At 38.4% G+C, this 23,476-nt stretch overlaps 1 protein-coding gene across 4 annotated transcripts in view; it reads right to left on the bottom strand.

The window, feature by feature from the left end:
• Positions 1–23,476, bottom strand: part of limk1a (LIM domain kinase 1a) — a 108,180-nt gene that overhangs the window by 14,417 nt on the left and 70,287 nt on the right. For all 4 annotated transcript variants that reach the window (XM_079824561.1, XM_079824562.1, XM_079824560.1 and 1 more), the window contains 9 exons: positions 16,332–16,441; positions 13,835–14,032; positions 10,678–10,783; positions 9,941–10,128; positions 9,646–9,832; positions 7,888–7,974; positions 5,451–5,582; positions 4,977–5,036; positions 2,113–2,178 (listed from right to left, as the gene is read on the bottom strand). In XM_079824561.1, the coding sequence (XP_079680687.1) occupies positions 2,113–2,178; positions 4,977–5,036; positions 5,451–5,582; positions 7,888–7,974; positions 9,646–9,832; positions 9,941–10,128; positions 10,678–10,783; positions 13,835–14,032; positions 16,332–16,441 (1,134 nt within the window). The remainder of the gene's footprint in view (positions 1–2,112; positions 2,179–4,976; positions 5,037–5,450; positions 5,583–7,887; positions 7,975–9,645; positions 9,833–9,940; positions 10,129–10,677; positions 10,784–13,834; positions 14,033–16,331; positions 16,442–23,476) is intronic.

The following is a 23,476-nucleotide window of genomic DNA, read 5'->3' as shown; positions in this document are numbered from 1 at the left end:
TTTTCACAAATAAGCTATTTTAATAATATTAAATTAGGCATATCTCAGAAGATGAGGGCGAAGTGGAGCAGCCCATCTGACAGGACACAGCTTCTATAAAAAGATTGGTACAATGAAATATTCAGTCTTTGCATAGGCTATAGCAACAATCTAATACTACAGGCCAGGGCTGGATTTTTCTCATACCAGTCTCTTATTCGTAACCTTTTCTGACTCATGTTACAAACAGAACCATCTCATGAAGATGGCCACTTTCTCTCCATCATCGAGTGCTGAACTGTTTGTCTGAGGCCTAAAGTTGACAGTCAAGACTAACAGATTCATGATTTTTTATTATTATAATAATAATAATTGTATTGAATGCTGAATTCGAAAAAAGTATCACTTTGGTAAAGGCAATAATATAAAAGAATAGTTATAAAAAATAAATATAAAACGGCTGGCAAAATTAGTCGCCAGGTGCGAATTCCCGGGTCTAGGCCTATAATACTTTTGATATGCTTATTTTCTGAGTTTATAAATGACTGTTGCAGTTAGCTATCACAATTCACAACGTCAAATATTTTCTTTAGATTAACATTCCCAGATTTGACGTGAAATAGGCTAACTCAAATATTCAAGTGTTTCGCATTTTAAGTTGACTAAACGTAACATTTTAAAGCAGTGTGAAAACACTAACTTTAAGTTGAAACAAAACCATTTTATGCATACATTTTGACTTGCAATGTTAAAAAATAAAAGGAAAATCAAATATTAGAGATATTACAAAAATAAAGACGAATGATGTTTGAGAGGTAACGTGTCTTATTCTTACCAATAAGTGTAATACAATTTAATAATATGAATATAATAGATTTAATGCACCTTTGAACTACAGAGAAACCGCGGTGTAGGCTATAGGCTAATTCTGTCACGTGACACCACATTTATTTGCGTTAAAGCCCCTTTTCTCGACAAAAAGTGTTTCCAACCTCATTTTTGTGACATTTGAAGCATCAATATAGAATTTATTAGTGGTGGGCATAGATAACATTTTTTAATCTAGATTAATCTCACTGTAATCTTAGATTTAATCTAGATTAAAATGGCTCATTTGAATTCTGCCGAAGGCATTCAGAATATGTGTGCTCGTAAGTGATCGTTTGTCTTTTTGTAGTTTGAATAATAAATAACTTCTGTCCTTTTAAGACCTGACGCACGCATGGATCCCAAACACTGTTCCTGTGAGCTAGTTACGACTGTGTTTACGTTAAAACTCACCAAGATGGGCATTGAGACATTTTTGAGTGTATTTGACCATTAAGAAGCTGGAAAAAGGAGCTAATTTTTGCACTTGTATGTCAGAGGCGGCTTTATTACGGTGTGTGTGTGTGTGCTTCAGATGCGAGCACGAAATCTGCGGGAAATAGTAGAATTAACGCTATGTGCAACCCAGCGCGAAATTCAGACCGGTCACACCAATACTAACACACTGTCATATCGATACTGTAGAAAATGAGTATCGTATCGTTTCAGATATTTCAGTATCGATACATATTGAAATATGGATATTTTTGACAACAGTAGTAGGCATACACACAGGTTCGAAGAGTCGTTCTCTCACCCCTACAGTGCAATTGGGCTAGGTATACATCTGTGCTAAAATATCAAGGTGAAAGTCATCATAGCTTGCGAAGGATAGACCCAGCTCCCAACCCAACTTTGAGAATAGATTAACAGCGATATTTTTTATTTATCGCCTGATAAGAGTCTCACGCTAACGCCGGTAACGGCCCACCACTAGAATTTATATATTGATTTTTTTTTTCCGATAAATGGCATCAGATATATCGGTAAGCATTTTGAAGCGCTAAACCTTTTTTCACACAAAAAAAGGAAACATTATTATTGACAGCATGCAGTTGGTCCCAGACCCATTCCTCATGTTATAACAGCTGACATCACTCTTTAACTCTTGCATTAAACAAGTCAAAAGCCATCTGCATCAAAGCAGTGCAGAAAACCTCTTCTCCTCATTCGTCAAACTAAATCATGTGATGCTGGAAACAGACGCAGCAGCTTTAGAAAAGTTCACCGAGCAAGAGGAAGGAGAAGTGTGTGGATGTGGCTCACCTCTCTGACCAGACAGTTGTGTGAGTTGAGATCTCGATGGATGATGTTCATGGAGTGCAGGTAGGCCTGGATCAATGAAGGGAACGGCTGTTAAAATGCTGCCCTCTACAGTCATGCACAGGACTGAACACAGGCTAACAGATCTGAAAGCACCGATTCTAGGATTTTCATTTTTCACACAAAAAAAAAATTGCTAAGATTTTAGTTTAGGGTCCAATTCTCACTATTAACTAGTAGCTTATTAGTATGCATATTAGGATATTGGCTGATTATTTCGTTTCGGGAGCATGGCCACTCGAGAACATTTTGATTTCTATGATCTACATATGTGCATTTTAAGATGTTCTGAACGCCAAAAAATTAAATAACAACAGCTTGAAAACCATGTCAGTGGCCAGATATGACTGATAAAGCTTTTTGTCAGTGAAGAAAGTAAACATATGTTTAACTGATATTTATATGTTTTATATTTTCGAAGGCTAACAGGAAAGCTAGGTAACTCAATTTATTCAAATTAATTCACAATATGCACACATTCATTACTAATCTTATGCCCAATACAAGCTGAAAAAAGCTGAGCTTTTTGATTCACTGAGAGCTACACATGGAATTATATTAATTTACAATATGCACACATTCATTACTATTAATCTTATGCCTAATCTGAAGAAAATGGCTTTGTTAAAGGGTTAGTTCACCCAAAAATGTAAATTCTGTCATTAATTACTTCCCCTCTTGTCGTTGGACATCCGTCAGACCTCCGTTCATCTTCAGAACACAAATGAAGATATTTTAGTGTAAATCTGATGCTCTGAAAGGCCTCCATTGGCACAATGCACTTTACACTCTCAAGACCCTTAAAAGACACTAAAGACGTCGATACAAAGTCCATCTCACTACAGCGGCTCTACAATAACTTTATGGAGTGACGAGAATAGTTTTTGTGCGCAAAAAAACCCTAAATAACGACTTATATAGTGATGACGATTTCAAAACACGGCATCATGAAGCTTCGAAGCGTTATGAATCAGTGAGTCGGTTCAGCAGTTTGAAGCGTTATGAAACAGTGAGTCGATTCAGCAGTTTGAAGCGTTATGAATCAGTGAGTCGATTCAGCAGTTTGAAGCGTTATGAATCAGTGAGTCGAATCGCGTGTCAAACCACCAAACTGCTGAAATTTGGCGATCCAAACTGCTGAATCGACTCACTGATTCATAACGCTTCAAACTGCTGAATCGACTCACTGATTCATAACGCTTCAAACTGCTGAATCGACTCACTGATTCATAACGCTTCAAACTGCTGAATCGACTCACTGATTCATAGCGCTTCAAAACTTCATGATGCCGTGTTTTGAAATCGTCATCACTATATAAGTCGTTATTTAGGGTTTTTTTTGCGCACAAAAACTATTCTCGCCGATTCATTAAGTTATTGTAGAACCACTGTAGTGAGATGGACTTTGTAACGACGTCTTTAGTGCGAGTGAACCGTGAACTTGAGAGTGAACCGTGCATTGAGCCAATGGAGGCCTTTCAGAGCCATCAGATTTCAACTAAAATATCTTCATTTGTGTCTGAAGATGAACAGAGGTCTGACGGGTGTCGAACGACATGAGGGGAAGTAATTAATGACAGAATTTTCCTTTTTGGGTGAACTAACCCTTTAAAATTTCTTGTTTGTTATCTATATTATAAATGACATTACATAGGCCTATTTCAAATCAAAATGGTGAAATTAGACAAAAGTGTATTAATTTGGCTGAATATTTTTGTCATTTGTTTAACATTTCTGACTTAAAGAAGCAGTTGTCAAATATGAAATGTTTAGTTTAGCTTCATATCTCACACTTTTATCGTCAAGTCCTGCTGCTAAAATTCGCGCTCAGCCTCAGCAAAATCTGTGTGAACATAAAGCCTGCCCACTCTGATTTGATTGGTTTTCTCAAATATTTTGACATTGACGAGCGGTGACAGACCAATGAGAGCTCAGATCAACACACACACCTCTGCTTCTGACCTGCCCCCTATTCGCCGCTACAGCGGATTGAAGAACCTCCCGTCAGGTTCATATGTTTGAAAGGTTAATCACACATTTTTTAGGGGGGCTTGACAGAATTTTAAGCCGCCCTAAAAAGGGCCTAGTGACGCCCATGGCACGGGGCGTCCTACACTTGCTGACTTTGTAAATGGTGACAGATTAAAACTGACGGTCACACACTAGCAGACTGTCAAAACAAACTCGCGCAGAAACATGAGCCTCGTGCTCTGAGACGCACAACAAATGAAAACAATGTGTGTTCTAGAATCGGTTCAACATTTCTGACAATATCATCTGAAGGAATCAAAGTCTGAAGCTACAAAAGAAGAGTGTGTCGTTCATACACTGATTTTCTGCTGATTTTCTAAATCTGCTGACAGCAAATCAAGGCAAAAACTCATTTTTTTTAATTAAAGTTAGTTTCTGTGACTAATTTACATTTTTATTATTTTCAGACTTCCTTTCCATTTATTTTGTTTTATATTATTTTTGTTTTTAGTCCATGCCTATTTTTTTTCAGGATTTTTTTGTATTTATTATAATATCTGTCTATTATAAACTAAAATATGAATATGTGATAATTTATATTTGACTATAAAGTCCACTATAAAGTCCAAAAAATATTACTTTAGATTGTTTTCCTAAACAGGCTTATGTTTTACTGTACATTTCTTTAACAAAAATAACAGTTTCACCGCTTCTTTAGCTTTTTCAACTGAAATATGAATGTAAAATACTTCTTTAAGAATCATAAGAACAATGTTTAACAGAGTCCTGAATGAAATGCAGCCAGAAGAGGGCAGTCATGAGAGCGTGTCACTCACCATCCCAGAGGCAATATCCTTGGCAAAGCTCACTCTCTGTTTCCATGGATAATTACCGTCCTGCACAGATGACACATTCACATTGAGAACGAGCTGATATTCATGCAATTTCACTCTTTGACGCTCAGCAGAAATATAGCGGTTACCCTTGTAAGCCCTCTATACAACACAGCTGTGCCTGGTAGAAAGGCGGCACGTTTGCAGGTATGATATAAACACCATACAGTAAACATTGTCATAATTCATCAACATAAGCAATCGCTTGGAATAAATGTGCAGTATTCCTCAAACACAGCTAGTGACACACACGTGCATTTTAACATTAAAAAAAGACAATTTTGTATGTTTTTAAGCCATTTGGTTTTACGAGGACACAGGAAGTGTCCTCATAAATCATGTTTACGTTGTAATACCCATGTCATTACACACATTTGTGTCTTCATAAACCACACACACACACACACACACACACACCATGTTCTTGATGATGTCTCTCAGGGTTCCTCCTTTGATGTACTCAGCGATGAAGTTGAGCCGTTTGTCTTTGTAGAGGACGCCAATAAACTTCAGCACGTTGGGATGGTCCAAACACCTCATCACCTTCACCTGAACACACACCGTCACAGAACGCATCCGTCATTTCCACAAACATGTCTACAATCAACAAGAGTATACGCTAAACTCATTCAAATCACGCATGACTAAAGACACGTAAAGAAGTTCTGGATGTGTTAGTCTTGGGCTGAACATGTGCAGCTGTATATAGACACTGACGCTGTGGACCCGCTGCTGTTTCTGTCGGATAGCAGCATTATTCTGGCGTAACACTTCATGAAATGTTCTTTTCTTATTCCATTTGGGATATTTAAAGCTTTTTTAGGGGCCAAGCGTAGGCACCTGGCGTCTTTTTATTCTGCTTCTGTTTCTTCTTCTTGGCAGCCCATAGAACCACTTGCGGGAAAGTTATGAAATGTGGCACACTGATAGAGGACTGGCCCAACATTAACTACCCCAGTTTTGGAGTCTCTAACTCAATCCCTCAAGCGCCACCAACTGTCCAAAGTTGCACTTACGTTCGTGCTAAAAACTTGTGAACCGTAAGGGCTCGACACAATTTTTTCCCCCTGATTCATGACACAGCGCCATCTACAGGTCCGGAGATACACAAAATGGCTATTTTTGCTTATAACTTCTGAAGGGTTTGCCCAAAATAAAATAAAAGTGGTCTCGTTAGATTCGGGGCGGCATGCTGAGACGAATGATATCCAATTTTTCCATATCAGCCATTTTGAATTTTGGAGTATTTCATGACCTAGTATCACTCATGTATTAGTGTATTGTTACGAAACTTGGTGTGGGTCATCGGCATGATGCCCTGAAAGAGCCAGAGGAGTTTCGAGCCAGTGCCACCTGGTGGTAAAATCCAATATTCACATGCTTATAACTTTGGATTTGGTTGACTTATTTTCATTGGAGTCACATCCTTATGGTGCGTTCACACCAGACGCGAATGATGCGATTCGCATGAGTGATTTACATGTTAAGTCAATGCAAAGACACGAATAGACATAGACAAACTCCACACACACCAGATCATATTTTTTAAATAGGCGCTCTCTTTATAAATAAACCACAGATTTGAGCTTTAAACAACTACATTATCGCCTGAAAAAGTCTTAAAACTATGTTTTGTCACACATTAACAGTAGATTTTAACAAAAAAGACGTGTAAACACAGCCCATGTCAGCCATTTCTCAACGAGGCGAGCCGGCTGGCAGAAGCCCCTCCCATGACGTGAATTCGCGTCTGTTGTGAAGTGAATGTCAAGCGCGAATGAAGCGAATAAAACTCAAAATGTTCAAGCGTCCAACTTCGCACGAATTCGCGTCATTCGCGTCCGGTGTGAACGCCACATTAGATTCCTTAATCCTTGCCGAGTCCAACGATACCAAACATGCTAGGTTTCGCCCTTATGGTTTGTTCAACGTTGTGATTTAGCGTTTAAACAGCTTTTGCGAATATCTTCGAAATCGCTGGTCTGACCGAGACGAAACCACCGTAGGAGAATCGGAATCCTAGCGGGTTGACTAAAAGAAAATGGCCAAATGTCAACATTTTTATAGTAAGTGAAAAAAAATGCAATCAAAGTTTCTTCTCATAAATACAAATGTCTATAACTCCTAAACGAAATGAGATATTTTCACCAAATTTGACACATATGGGGGCACTCACAAAAAGTGGTGGGACTAGGCCACTTGCTGGCGCTATAATTAACATGAAATTGGCTCTATACAGCTCAATGCATTTATGGGTTTTCAACCTTTTTGCTTCAAATGGTCTCCAATTTACTCGTTTTTGCAGTTGTTCTGCTGCTAGCGTCCTTGTTTGCTTCTGTTGTGCTTGGCCCAGATAATTGCCGCTTGCAGCTCTAGTATGGTCTTCGATTTGATACAACAGAGCTGAAGAGTTTTTAAGGGCCCGAGGGGTCTGGTGCTCATCGCTGACTGTGCGTATGCTGGTTTTCTCCTCAGATGAACTGGCTGGAACGCCAGCTGCACTGAGACCACGGGCGTTTCCTTCCTTTTAAGCTCAAGTGTACAGCAAAGTCCTTTGAACAGCGAATTATGGGAGCATATCATAAACGAATCGCAGACAAACGAGCGCTAGTTGACGTCAAAGTGTTTGCGCAGTCTTTCAGCTGGTAAAGCTGCAGGGTTTTTATGGTGTTGACACTCTCATGAGACTCTGGTAACACCACAGGCTCGCTCTCCTCGTTTAACCCCTGAGCCTGCTGGGTAAATTATGAGCCGATGGAAAAACACGTGCAGCGCAAATGTTCAACAGTCTCCTCCAGATGTGCTTCTAGCACACACTCGATCTGTCCTATCCCGCCATATAAGTGCTGCTCACCTCTTTGAGGAAGGTCATCTGCGTCTCCTCATCGAAACGAATGAGTTCCTTCATCACCATCACCTCGCCCGTCTCTCTGTGAGTCACCTGACAGGGATGGGAGAACAGCATATTAACACACTGAACTGAACTGAGCTGAACAATGACACAATCCACTTGTTTAGTCGTTTCCAGGTCCAAGCCTTCACTCATTTCAAGTGAAAAAAACATCTCAACGTCCGCTTATGAGCACTATTTAATCACAGCACACATTTAAGCTACGCTTTCATAAACTCACAGTGTACAGTTTCTGGGCTCACACCGATATTTTACAGATTCAGAGCAGATTAATCACTATATGGCCAACTGAGTATGGAGATAATGGTTCAAATCATGATTTTTCAGGTGCATTACAGCAAACCGTGAGTGTACATTAATGCCGCATGACGTCATGATTAACAAACGGATTGTCTTTTTGAATGAGAATTTCAATGTGTCTCATATTTGATGAAGTTTGCATCATTGATTCTGTTATTATGCTTTGAAACGATATGTATTGCATAAACACTATAGAAAAAAGAAATAGATGAACAAGCATGTGTGTGCGTGTGTGTGTGTGTGTGTGTGTGTGTGTGTGTGTGTGTGCTGGTATTCCCTACATTGTGGGAACAAAATGTCCCCACAAGGATAGTAACATACAAGAAATGTTTGATCTTGTGGGAAAACAGCTTTTTTTTAATTTAAAAAAATGCTGAAAGTTTTCTGTGATGGGTAGGTTTAGAGGTAGGAGATTACACAAATCATTGTCCCAGTTTCACAGACTAAAATGCATGTTTGAGTAATATTTAAAGCTACACTGTGTGATATTTTCCCCCATCTAGCGGTGAACTTGTATATGACCATCCAGTGAATATTAGTTTCTCTTCCTCTCAATTCCGATTTGGTTTTAACTCCTACAGTGGCCGATTTAGTCCAAGATTAACATGGCTTCCAGTTCGACCTCGTCCACATTGGACACGGTGCCATCGAGTGTTAAAACGCCAAAGGCGAAGCTTGAATTTACGGGTATGTCCCTCTTTGGCTAATGTACTTTCAAGATGGAGGGGCAACATGGCGACCCGCATTCAAACCCTCACCCGTATGTGTTTTCAATGGCATATTATAAACTTACGAGAATACTTTATTACTTGAAGAAGTAAATATACATTAATGAGCACATATATTTGAAAGAACTAAGTGTTTTTAGCTAAGAATAAACTAAAAAAGTTACACAGTGTAGCTTTAACTGAAAGCAACTGTCTTAAAATATATCAGTGCCATTGTTTGGTCTCAAGATACACGTCAGTAATGTTTTTTTTTTCCTAAGGCACGTTTATAAAAGCTTCTTAAAATGAGCTAAAGCCTAATCCTGGCTTAATCTAAGCCCTGTCTGTGAAACCAGGCCAATATGGCTATGGATAGTCCCCATAAAACATGGAAACCCAACGTGTGTGTGTGTGTGTTCATGTTTTTCTATCTCGCTGGGGACTTCAATGAATGCACACAGACTCATGTCACAGTGGGGACTAAATTGAAGTCCCCATGTGAAAACGAGATTATAAATCATACAGAATGAGTTTTATTGAAAATGTAAAACTGCTGAAAGTTGTGTGTGATGGGCAGGTTTAGGAGTAGGGTAAGTGTAAGGGGAGAGAATATACAGTTTGTACAGTATAAAAACCATTACGCCCCCACAAAGATAGTGAACCAGACGTGTGTGTGTGTGTGTGGGGTTCTGACCTTTATGGCCTGCCCGAAGCAGCCCTTCCCCAGAACCTCTCCATGGATCAGATCGGAGGCTCTGAATATTCTGTGTGTGCGGTTGGTGACGACGCGCAGCGACTCGGAGCGACCGATGTCCTTCCTCAGAGACAGTGGAGACGGCGTGTTACTGGAGCACGGCGATTTATCGATACTGTAGCTGCGCCTGCACACAACACACACATTAACTACGGTGAAAACACAACACTAACTCAAGTGATCAGTAAAGACGGCTTGCCTAGGTTGTAACAAGGCAGCGCTGTGCTTTACTCACGTGATCATGCGTGAGCGCAGGTTGTTGATGTCCTGGCTGGGCGGCCGTGTGATAGGCATGATGGGACTGGGCTCCTCGGACAGGGGTGTGGGGCCGTCCACCTGATCCTCTGAAGAGCCGTGATCATGAGGGTCATGTTCAATGGTCAGCTGCAGCAGGCGACTGGTCTCCTGGATCAGCAAATCAATCTGAAACACACACACACACACACAGAGCTCATTTACAGAAGACACTGTGAAGGCCAGAAACACACTCTACTGTATGTGTAAACACACTCTACCCTCTTGTGCTGCACCAACTTGAACTTAACAGAGAAAACTGCAAATATAACACACATTGGGCTGATGACCGCTATAGTCAGAGCGCAAGAATACAAACACAGACTTTGAGAAACTTAGCCGTGTGGCTCATCCAATCAGAAATTAGAGCCAGAACAGAATCATTTTTATAATCATTTTTAACATTTAACAGTTAATAAGTTGTTAACAAAGCATCCAACTCACTATATAAATGCAGTCCATAATAATTGGTTAAATTGAGGTTAGACAACACAGAGATACATGCAATCCTGTAATTATGAAAATTGCCCTTAAAAAGGTAAAAATGCTGCTGGAAATCAATTCTAGGGTGCAAATTTGGCCCCTTAATGGGAAAGTTAATTTCTGACTGTCCAATAGCATAAATCCGCCTGGTGTTCAGTTCACATCAAACGCTCTGTAAAGGCAGGAGTTACTCACCTCGTCCAGGGGAACGTTCTGAATCGGCGTCCCATTGATCTCTAGGATCCGGTCACCAACATGAATGGAGTTCTTGACATCTGGACTGATGCATTCTGGGTCCACCCTGAACACAAGGACAAAACCAGAGATCGCCAATCAGCTCGGACTTCATAGTTTGTACACGAGTGAGAGGATTCCTACTGATCATTATGTGATTATGTTTTAAAGGGATAGTTCACCCAAAAATGAAAATTAGCCCATGATTTACTCGCCCTCAAGTCCAAAAATATCCAAATATGGATATTTTTCTTACACAAACGCATCGCTTCACTTCAGAAGGCAGTTTTATGATGGATAGATGCACTTTTATGGGCTTTAAAAATGACCACTCTGATTATAAAGCTTGGAAGCATTTTTAATATAACTCTGATTGTGTTCGTCTGAAAGAAGAAAGTCATACACACCTAGTGTGTTTTTTGGGTGAACTATCCCTTTAATGGATATTCATGCAAAGATTTGAGCGTGATAGGGCCTGAAGAAAGATTTTATACAGAAAAAGACAAAGGCTGATATTTCCAGCTTTTTCTTTCTCAAAGTACATTCATACATTAGCATTTTACTTCTATTTTGGTACACCAATACATTCTGAATCAAAGTATTAACCCAGTTAGAAGTATTAAGACCCAGGAAAATGTCTTAGGACATATTTTTTCCTTCACTACATTGTTTAGAGCATAAGAAACAAATGGGAAAAAAACGTATAAATGATATTTTATTCATATGTTAAGCTATGTGCTCGTAAAATGACATGAAATGACATGCATAGGCAAAAACTATGGGATTTTTTTTTTCGTTCACCAGTCAATTTTCAGGTTTCAGGATTTGTTTAAAGATAATTCTCAACTATGTTATGAAACATATAATGGAATGTATTGATATACCATTTAACAGGATGTGGGTACGATTGCCGTACATGGGTTTTCCCATTCAATGCATGCATCTATACACGGTCTCTAAATTGCATATTAATGTGTTCTTGGAGCAACATGTGATGGAAAAAGAAGTGCAATAATGGGAGTAATAGTTGGCAACATTATCTAACTTATATATTAAATAATATATAGGAACATTGATATGTAATTTCTTTCCCTATTTCATGTCTCCCAAAATGCCTGATAAAGATGATTTAAGTCCCGGTGTTCTCTATTGAGTGTGTGAAATCAATGCCCTGTTCTGTAACAGAAAGTCATATTTTGATTAGAAACCCCATAACATCTTCCTGAGATGTTGATTTTTAACAAACAATTTGAAAATGAGTCCGATTTAAATGATAACTACAAAATATGACAGAATATTATCATATTTCCATAAGGGTGTTAAATTTGATCCTTCAGTCATTTTTAAAGACACAGGAGAAGTTGTGGAAACCTCAAAGCATATGGCATGTGTGTGAAAAGCCCTGAATGTGCTCTTTACAGGACATCCATTCAGACTGTGGCATGATGGTGTCAGAGAAATGTACTAAAATATAATGTCCTCGTACGTGGACAGTGGCATCCAGGAGGTTAAAGGGATAGTTCAACAACAACAACAAAAAAACATTTGGTCATCATTTACTCACCCTAAACCTGTATGAGTAAAGATATGTTGAAGAATGTTGGTTAATCAAACAGAAAATCAAACTATTTTTCAGAAGTCAATGGCTACCATCAACTGTTTGATTAACCAACATTCTTCAAAATATCTTCCTTTGTGTCAGTGTTAATTTCGTTGACGAATAATTTGTCATAATTTTCGACAACAACCTTTTTTCACAGACGAAAACGAGACTTTAACTAAATAAAAACTAGTGTTGGATGACAAAAACTATGACGAAAATCAACTGTCATTTTCGTCAACAAATAAAAACGAGACGAAAATGTTAGGGAGCGACGTTTAGGGAAGAGATCCAGTCAGAACTGATGTCCTGTGTCACAGATGAGCACATTTGAGTTGAACGTGCTGATCTAACAGCTGGAAAACCAGGCTCATCCCCAATCCAGCGCTCCAGAGCGGCTCAATCAATAACACACATTTATGCCAGACCAGTGTTTATGAACTAATGCTGATGAATAATGACAATGTTTACTTTATGATGATTATATAGTTATATGTTTTAGACGGTTGTAACAATGCATATTTTATCTCCTGAACTTGAATGAGCTCCTGCAACTGCAACAGAGGCGCAGACATTTCAAAATAAGAGTCCCGGTGTATTTCCAGCTTGTTTATAATTAAAAGTAACGCATTATATATTCATTTTTGGTTACACAATAAACTGTATTTAATTATATTCCCATTTAATTCATAGTCAGGAGAAAAGACCAGTATTTGACACATATTCAGTAAAGTATCAGGGTTATAATATTAGTTCACTAAAACCATTACAAAAAAATCTTCATTACTTGAAATTAAATAAATGTTAACTGAAATTTAAAAAATAAAAACACTTATATGAAGCTTTAGCTTAACCTGATATGGCCTACTGACTAAAACAGAAATACAAAGTTATAAAAACTATATAGATGTTTTTAAAAAACAAACACAAAAGTGAATTGAGCTCTTTCGTGTATTTTTAATGTCAAAAACAAAATTATGTCAAAATGTCAGTTCAAGTGCAGTCGGTTCTGTGACGCTTAAATGCTTAATGTATTACAATTGAACTAAACTCATTAGATTTTAGGAGACTATTTTAGGTAAAACTACTGTAGATTAGACTAAAATCTTATAATATTTAGTCGACTAAAACTAAAAACAATTCAGGTGACTAAAATATGACTAAAACTAAATGGCATTTTAGTCAAAAGACTATGACTAAAACTAAATCAAAATTTGCTGTCAAAATTAACACTGCTTTGTGTTCAGAAGAAACTCATACAGGTTTGGAACAACATAAGGAAGAGTAAATTACAGAATTTTCTTTTTTTGTGTGTAAACTATCCCTTTAAACACATATGATAACTCATCTAATGGTGAACTCCTAATTCTCAATCTGAAAACTGTGTTGTTTTGATTAAAAGTGAATGATCCGCAGCACTTTGAGAATGTCTCTCTTCTGCTGTGATGGAGCCACATGAGCACAGTGTCTCTGGTTTTGAGGTCTAGACTGCAGCATGTTTGCGGGACACACACTCACTGTGAGACTCTGATGGTGGGCTTGTGCTCGGGGCTGTAGCCGTTGGGACTGGAGCCCTGATCGATGGACACGGAAAGCCCTCGCTTCCCATCGGTGGAGGCGGGAATAGACACTAGCGTGACCGTGTGAGGTATCCTGGAGCACGGCGAGTCGGGCAGGGTGACCGGAGTCACGATAGTCCGGTAATAACAGTGTCCACTAGAGGGAGACAGAGCAGAAGAAGAGATCATTTAACATCCTCAGCACAGACACAGAGAGACACTCTCCACTGCAACATTACATGTCAGAAATCATCAAATGATACGGAAACATGATTTTAGAAGTTTAAATGACAAGAAATCATGGATTTCAGATTATTTGGTGACTTGATTTTACTTCTGTTAATAATGTTGGCAAACATCTTCATGTATTGCTTAAGCCTTAAAGGGATAGTTCACCCCAAAAAATAAAACTTTTCATAATTTCCTCACCATTTCTTTGTTCTGCTGAACACAAAGGAAGATATTTGGAGGAATGTTTGTAACCAAGCAGATCTCACCCCCATTGACTATCATAGTAGGGAAAAAAATACTCTGGTAGTCAATGGGGGGTGAGATCTGCTTGGTTACAAACGTTCTTCTAAATATCATTCTAGTTCAAATATCCAAGTTTCACACTGTATATTTTCCTTATACTCATTTCTGAATGTACATGAAACACTTGAATCATTATAAACTAGTGGTGATGATTATGAAAGAAAGTTATTAAGGGGTCACCAATCATTCTGGGACACAAACACACGATTTAAAATACAGCAGGTTATATACGTTTTGGAAAGTAGAGGTGAAATAAAAGCAACATTTCCCCATATGTTATGTTAAATCTCACATTTGCATGGGCCTATTATTGATGTATCGATGTTTTGCTCTGGCATCGGTCACATTTGAGGACAGTTTGATGGTAGATTATTGTTAAAATATTTTTACAGTAACTGCACTGCAAAAAATGCTTTTCTTACTTAGTATTTTTGTCTTGTTTTCAGTCCAAATATCTAAAAAATCTTACATTAAGAAGCATTTACTAGACAAGCAAATGTTTTTGTCTTGTTTTGGGGGAAAATAACTAAAAATTAAGGAAGTTTTTGCTTAAAATAAGCAAAAAAATCTGCCAATGGGGTAAGCAAAATAATCTTAATTTAAACAGAAAACAAGATTATTTTGCTTACCCCATTGGCAGATTTTTTATCTTATTTTAAGCAAAAACTTCTTAATTTTTTGTTATTTTCCCCCAAAACAAGACAAAAACTTTTGCTTGTCTAGTAAATGCTTCTTAATGTAAGATTTTTTAGATATTTGGACTGAAAACAAGACAAAAATACTAAGTAAGAAAAGCATTTTTTGCAGTGTGAAATGAAGTAAAAGTAGAATGAAGTAAACATTTTCTCAGAGTTACTGGGTTTGGATGTTAGAAAAAAAGTGTTTTTCACATGAATACCGCACATACTTTCACAGCTCATGGCCTGCTTTTCATCTGAGACGGTGCGGTGTGAAGATAAAGTACAGCTACATCACACCCACACAACAGGACATATATTAATAACCCATAACAACAGCTCATGCTAATGTCCTGCTTTAGAAATAAAGAGCAATATCTTCCAGCGGTCGGCCGAATTTCACATGAATGATCTGTAACTGGTGTGTGTCCGTGGGCTCAAACAGTGGGTTTTGTTTTTTGTCACCAGGGCTTGACATTAACACCCGTCAAATGCGTGTGTTTCAGCAGTGGCGTGTAACGCAATCGCTCCTACTAGACACTTTGGTGGGTTGAAACTTATATAGAATACATTTGTCAATTGTAGTCTTTTAAAAAGCCGTCTGAAATAATAAACTTTGTGTTGTCAAAAATATAGATTTTTCGCTACATATCGATACTGAAATATCTGAAACTCTTCCACTACTCAGAACACACACACATGATACCAGCGTCTCTCTCTCTCTCTCTGACACACACACCCGCCTCCACTCACTCGCTTCATTTGCTCCCAATGAATATTGTCGCTGTTACAGGGCTTGAATTTCGGAGTGGGATTGTGGGTATTAATACAGCCAAAGTGTGCGCACATGAAGCCGCCTCTCAGCACTAAACTGAGCTCTTTTTCACTGCTAAATGCGCTTAAACAGTCAAACACACACAGCATCATGTCAATATGCTGGTCTTGGTGAGTATTCACGTAAACACAGTCAGTTCTGTTTTAAGTGAATGTGAACAGCTGAGAAAGAAAACGCATGTGTAACCGTGTAATGGATCCGTGCCTCAGGTCTTAAAGTGACAGACACCTAATAAACCAAATTATGAGATCATTTTAAAATTATTATGTCTATATGGCAGTTTTTCCACATGACATCAATGTCAAAATTGTGGCCAGTGAAAATGCTGAGTGGCTAGTAACTTTGGAAAACCACAAGCCACAGTAACCGGTGAGCAAAAAAGCTAATGTCAAGCCCTGGGTTTCACTCACCAGTAAAGTTTGGAGCGCTCCACCAGCGCATACGTGTCTCCATCACCGATGAACGCTTGGCAGTTCAGACAGGTGAAGCATTCTGGGTGATACTTCTGCTCTCCGGCCACCTGGAACACAGAAACACTGAGATCAGACACGTTTCCTATGATCATGGCCTGTCTGTGTGACACACAATCACATTCAGATGTTGAACACTCGCTCTGGAGCTCCATGCGCGCTGATGTGGACTTATTTTGGTGAGAAAAGGATGATAACGATCATAACGTTTTAGATAAAGGTGCAAATCCGACCCATCAGTGTAAATGTTGAAGACAACGCCATCAGCCAGAGAAACAAACCAGAGAATTGAAAGTCTCTCTGCTTCAGTTGTTTGTTTTGAGCCAAATGTCTAATATGAAAAATGATATTTATGATCCTAGATTGAGCTTTCATTTGCAGTGATTTCCATATAAAATATAGCTGCGAGCAGCAATTATCAGAGTTTAAGCGTTTTAAGGTCTTTAAGCAAATATGCGTAAAAAGATAATGTTTTATTTAGTAAGCCTGTAACCACTTAGATCACAGATGGAAAAGACCATATACAGCCAATACAGGCAATTTACCATAGGAAATATATGATTATTAAAGCATTTTATTATAGTTAAATCATCACCTATGGTCCGACCACCACCTATTTTCGTGAAATTCCGAGCTTTTGTATATCATTTATAGGATTTTTGAGTATATTTTGCCACGACCATTTTCTAAATGACTCTGTTATAGCTACCCAAAAGGTTCAACTTTTTTAAAATAATTATTAATCTAGAGAGTCCAGAGAATCATACTGAATTGGTTTTATTCAGATTGAGTGAAAAACCTAGGACTAGTTCGCAAAAGTAGTTTTTTTTTACATAATTGCAAATATTTAATGAACGATTTGATTGACAGCAGTGGTTCTTAAGGCAAAATTGTTCAGTATTAGGAGATCTATCAAATGATATTAATATTGTGTGTATGTGTGAAATACCACATGATTACAAAGACATAAAACTTGTTAGCGCCAACTAATGACCGATGTCTTTCAAAATTCTTACAGACCTCTAGGGCCATGAGTCGAACACGCCCACTGAGTTTCGTTCCGATTTGCCTCTGTTAACCTTGTCCAATAGGTGCTTGAATTTCATTTGCCGATGGCGGCCATGTTTTTTGAGATACACCAATGTCCTCATAGATTATCATGGCACCTTGGACAAAGACAGTGCATGCCAATTTTCGAGTCAAGCGGACTAGCGGTGGTTACAGCCAGTTTCATGTTTTTTTCCCTGTTATTGTGCCACCAAGTTGCCAGTCGCCAGTCAGATTGAGCTCATACACATGTGTCCATTCACGAGCCATTTTAGTAAAAGTGGGCCCAGCCACATCGGATGTTTTGGCTCTCATTAGCGACCGTGAACCGGAATTTCTACTTTTTTTGATAAATATGGATATTCACACTCCAGAGAATATGTCTGCACTGGATTGGTTCCGATCAGGCAAAAAGCCTAGGACTAGTTTGCAAAAGTAGGTTGTACAAAAAAACCCCGAAATATCGCATGAGGTTTAGGAGTTATGAACCATTTCGTACTTTTGACCGCTGTAGCGCCCCCGTCAGGCCGATCGGGGCGAGCATTGGTGTGGTGGGAGTACTACCAGCCCTGAAAGTTTCAAGTCTCTATGACTTACGGTTTGGTCTGCCCGATCAGTTTTAGGGGAGAATGCTGATCCTTGGGAAATTTAACAAATTACAATAGGGTTTCAGCGCCACACGCTTGAACTAGTGTTGTCAAAATATCGATATTTGAACGTTCAATCAAATCAATAAAGTGATTTCTTCAGAAGAAGTGTTTGATTGCCTAGACTTTCAATAGATTACAAAAAAATATTTATCAATTTGACAGTATATGCAGCGTTTCCCCCGTGGTATTGAAAATGGTATCAAATATCGATAATTTTCCAGGTATCGTATCGAAGTTAGAAATTCCAGTATTGTGACAACACTAAAAAAGTGACATTTGAAACACATGACTGTGAATCCAGCCTCAGACTGGCTGAAGCTGATCGAATGACAGTCTAGTTTACCTACACAAACACTTTAGGGATCATACGACAGACTTTCAGACAGCTCATAAGGAACTTGTTTTCCTACAATGGCCTCAAAAAGTGTTGACACTTATGACACACTTATGATATATCAATATCAGATCAAGTGTGTGTGTTCAAACATAATCTGAATGTGTTTGAATCAGCTGGACGTATGAAGTTAGTTCTCCTCAAACTTTGGTACTAATACTACTAATCATACGAGAGTTATACGTTATGTTGCAAAACATTGTGACCAGTTGATTGCAGTCATATTTTAAGGCCACATTTTGTTTAGCTTCCTCTGCGACAGTCAGGGGCGTAAATCACGGGGGGGACGGGGGGGACAGGACCCCCCCAATCTGAGGGCTGTCCCCCCCTAAAAACCATGCTGAGTATTGTAAATAATATAATGATATATACTTAAAATAAATGTGTAAGTAGTAAAACAATACAAAAGCAAACGGGACAAAAAATGCGTTTAAGTTTAGAAACATTTTGAGTCCCCCCTCCCCCTTGCCCCACAGTGGTTTGATCCACCGCGCACCTCAACTAACTTAACGTTACCCATAGACCGTAAAAAACTACCACAAGTTTGGGGAGAGAACAAAGCTCTTCAGACAGCAGTTGTGAAACTCCAGTAAGCTGTTAATGCTATTTTATTAACTTTAAACATCAGATGAAGTGACTCTTTTCTCTTTAATACAGATTAGGCAAAACACTGTTAGCGCCACTTGCCCACCGCGGCACCGCCCCGGGCCACCGTTGTTTTCATTTTTATAGTAATAAAATAATTTTGTTTAGTTAGAGAACAGACACAACAATTAAAAACTGAACGTGTCTGCTCAATACAGCACGAGCCGAACGAGAGTCAGATTTCATTCATCACTAGAGCAAACAGCTGACAGACAAGATGATCGCGGAACATTTGGTTTCAAAGCGAAATGTAAAAGTGCCTATTTAAGGGAGTGTGTCATTGTACTGTTTTCTTGCTGTGTTTTTCATTAAGAATAATAGGCTAATGAACCCATAATTCAAGCAATCCGCCCTCGAATTGGCGCTAATTCTAAATCTAAAGTATATGCGCGCGGCGCTCTGTCAGATCTGTGTTGGGTTTTGCTCAATATGATAATAAGTGGCAGATCAGGCTTGCTGCAGTTGAATATCTAAAGATCTGAATATCATAGTATAAAATACTATGTGGAGGATGCAAGATAATTTTATATAATATGACTGTGTGGTGAACCTTACTCATATTTAAACAACTATTGCTCTGTGTTGTTGGTCAGATAAAATGACAGAGAAAAGAAAAACGGACATTAGATAATTTTTCAGTGCACCAAAACGCCAAATAAGCACAATTATTATTATTATTATTTTTTTTTTTTTTGTGGTACACATATCCTTACAAGTACGATTTTGGCTATATTATTTGTGTCCCCTTCAAAAATTGCTCTTGAGAAATTTCATGTTTATCGTCCCCCCCTACTGTTAGATAAAATTTACGCCCCTGGCGACAGTTTTGTGGTGTTTTTTTTTTAAATAGGAAACACATGTGACCCATGATCATAGATGTATACTAAATAAAAGTTTGACAAGGTCTTTCCATTCCTTGGAATTTGACAATAGAACCATAATTCATGTGTGAATGACACCTTTAGACGGGGGAAATGTGACGGCATCACGCAGTGAGGTCACGGATTGCCCACTGCTTCCTCGTTTCAGTCGCTTCATTTACAAACCATCAACCAACACGGAAAACAGAGCTGACAGACCACCGACATGTCTGAAAATACACAGCACATCAGCGCCCACACAAGCTGCATCTACTGTACATCTCAAAATCCACTGCAAACAACTGTTTCCAATGAAGATAGCTATGCAAAAGGAACCTGTTTTTTCCTATCCTAAAATCATCTTTTACTAAACAGGAGCCTGTGGAGTCCATCATTAACATGTGCTAATAATGAATGAACAACAGTGAACGGCTGCCTGACATTCAATAAGATTCATCAGCAAACTACAGTAGGAAAACACGTCGCCCGTGTCATTACGTAGGGAAGCAGCAAAACCTTAATGTAAAAATAGATTGGTAAAGTTTCTATGAGAATCCACAGTTGTCCTGTTCCGCTGTTGTGTCACTGATGGGCTGGATGGACAGTTGAGACATATAGTATTGTCAAAAGTGTCATCTTCACTCTTTATTTGTAAGCATGTTGCATAATTGAGTCATTTGAACGCAATTGAAAAATTAACTAATTGTGCCAACGTCGTACAAAGAAATTATGAACACAAAAAGGATTCTTTTCTAGTCTATGCTTTTTCCTGTGAGCTTTTTGTGTGTGTTTTTGCATAGTAAAATAAAACCTGTAGCTGTAGTTGCAGGTTTAGCTCATTTTACCCAGCAAATTGGGTAGTTTATTTAACCCAGCATAAAGGGTTGATTGTACTTATTTATTTTTTTCCCTCTATGGTATAGCTAATTTAGTATTTACAGACTAAATAATCTAAACCAGTGGTTCCCAACCTTTTTAGCCTCAAGTTCCCTCACAACTCCATCAATAAGGCTTCATCGACACTAAACCAGAGTTAATGCTGTGTTTATATTGACATTCCAGCTCTTCAAATGTTATTTTGAATATGATTATCAAAAACAACAAAAAAACATTATTTATTCATCCTTCAGAGATTGTCCCCATTTGTAGAAAATGAAAGTTTCAAGGTGTAGGAAGTCCAACATTTGTTGGAAAACACTTATTTAAAAATAAAAAAGACATGAAAAATACCAGTATTAGTATTAGTATTTTTCTTCCAGCTAAAAAAGTGCTGAACTTTGACAACTAGCTATTTTAATGCATGGATATTATTTTTTCTTTTAAATATGTCATTTTAGTGATCAAAGATGAGTTTTAAGGGATACAATTATTGACTATGGGGGACTTAATATTTGTGTTGTTTTAGAATCATTTCTTTTCCGTGTCCTCCCTTCAGTTTCCACTATACTCTCTCACACACACACTAACATTCTTCTCTTACATACACATATTTTCTTCAAACATTCATACATACAGGTTCTTCCTCATAAGATATGACTAAGAGTAAAATGTAAGAACGTGTGCATTAAAATATGTGACTATGAGAGCAAAAATATATGTATGTGAAAGGAGAATGTATGCGTGTGAGAGTGCCAGAATGAATTCTGGCTTGTTTTAGCTTCTTCGTATTTATATTTCTTTTATTAGCATTTATTTTACTCAGTATTTACAGTATTTTGATGGTTTAATCGCTTTTGGTCTCCTGTACATGATTCTCTTTAGGAAGCGACATGAACTCCTGTGGAAGACAACCTTGTTCTAGATATGATCTCACGTTGATCAATGACGGAGAATCTCATACTGTACACAGGCTTTTACGCCCTATCCTGTCCAGACAAAACTCAAAATATTACACTTTAGTTTAGGGAACACATACTCACTATTACCTATGACCTTTGCCTAAAAAAACTCCCAATTTACTGCTTATTAATAGTTAGTAAGGTAGCTGTTGTAGTGGTTATGTTTAGGTATGGGGTAGGATTACGGGATGTAATAAGGCATTAATATGTGCTGAACTAATAAACAGCCAATATGCTAGTAATATGCAAGCTAAAAAGCAACTAGTTATCAGTGAGAATTTGTCCCCAAACTAAAGATTTACCAAAAAAACACCCATGTTGTCTGTGTCACTATGTGTTTGGAAACAACTGGGCTGACGAGTGATTTCAAAAGTGATATTTAAAGATGGAAATACTGGAATTCACCACCTTACAGTCACACAAACACTTCCTTCTGGCAGGTGTTCATCCTTTCAACAACACCCAGTTTCATTAATGAAATCAGTCCACAGACACAAACCATCTCTAGAGACCAAACACTCATCACTGAACCTGCTGCTGCTGCTGCTGCTGCTGCTGCTAGGAAACCTTTCTGGGGAAATTTCACACTATCACAAACCCCCCAACGTTGGGCAGGGAAGTTTTTCCTGCTGATGTGACACAACATTCAATCGAAGCACACAGAGCAGAGTGAAAGCCAACAGGGCCCTGAGGGACTGAGGGACAGACGTACAGTCTGCTCGATGTGCTGTACACGGCTGTGGAAACTGCTCTTGACCTTCACAGCACAAGCTATTAAAGGAGTGGTCCACTTTAAAATGAACACCCTCAAGCCGTCCTAGGTGTATATCTTCTTTCTGCCGAACAACATCGGAGTTATATTAATAAACATCCTGGCTCTTCCAAGCTCTATAATGGCAGTGACGGTCCATTGAGTTTGAAGCTCAAAAAAGCACATCCATCCCTCATAAACGTCCTCCACACGGCTCCCGGGGTTAATAAAGGCCTTCTGAAGCGGTTTGTGTAAGAAAAATATCCATATTTAAAACTAAATATCGAACTTCTTACGCAGAACGCGTAGTTCAAAGCGCTTTACGTTACTCTCGATGTCATTGTCGTGCCAGTTACACTTTATTCATAAGTTAAATACGGAAGACGGTCTGGCGGAAGCTAGATATTTTACTTTATAATGTGTTAAATATGGATATTGTTCTTACACAAATGCATCGCTTTGCTTCAGAAGGCCTTCATTAACGCCCAGAGCCGTGTGGAGTACGTTTATAATGGATGGATGCACTCAATGCCATTATAAAGCTTTTTATTATGAGCTATTAATATATAACTCTGATTGTGTTCATCAGAAAGTCATATACACCTAGGACGGCTTGAGAGTGAGTAAATCATGGGATAATTTTCTTTTTAAAGTCCACTGATCCTTTAAACAGACTGTACTTCTGTATCTCATGTACATTTATTCACATTCATATTTACAAATGATAAAGAAGCATTTAGCCTGTCCTCACAGCCTTGTTTTAAATATGGCGTCTACCCTGCATAGCAGTTCTACGGATGCACAATATCACGATATATTTGACAGATTCTCTTCTCCCTGACAGATTTGGAAAGTACCAAAAAGCGTAGATTGACTTGTACAGCACTAGCCATGCTAATG

Source organism: Gobio gobio (assembly GCF_949357685.1).
Source record: "Gobio gobio genome assembly, chromosome: 8".
Classification (NCBI taxonomy): domain Eukaryota; kingdom Metazoa; phylum Chordata; class Actinopteri; order Cypriniformes; family Gobionidae; genus Gobio; species Gobio gobio.
Note: the sequence above shows the minus strand (reverse complement) of the source record. Positions and strands in the feature narration are given on the sequence as shown.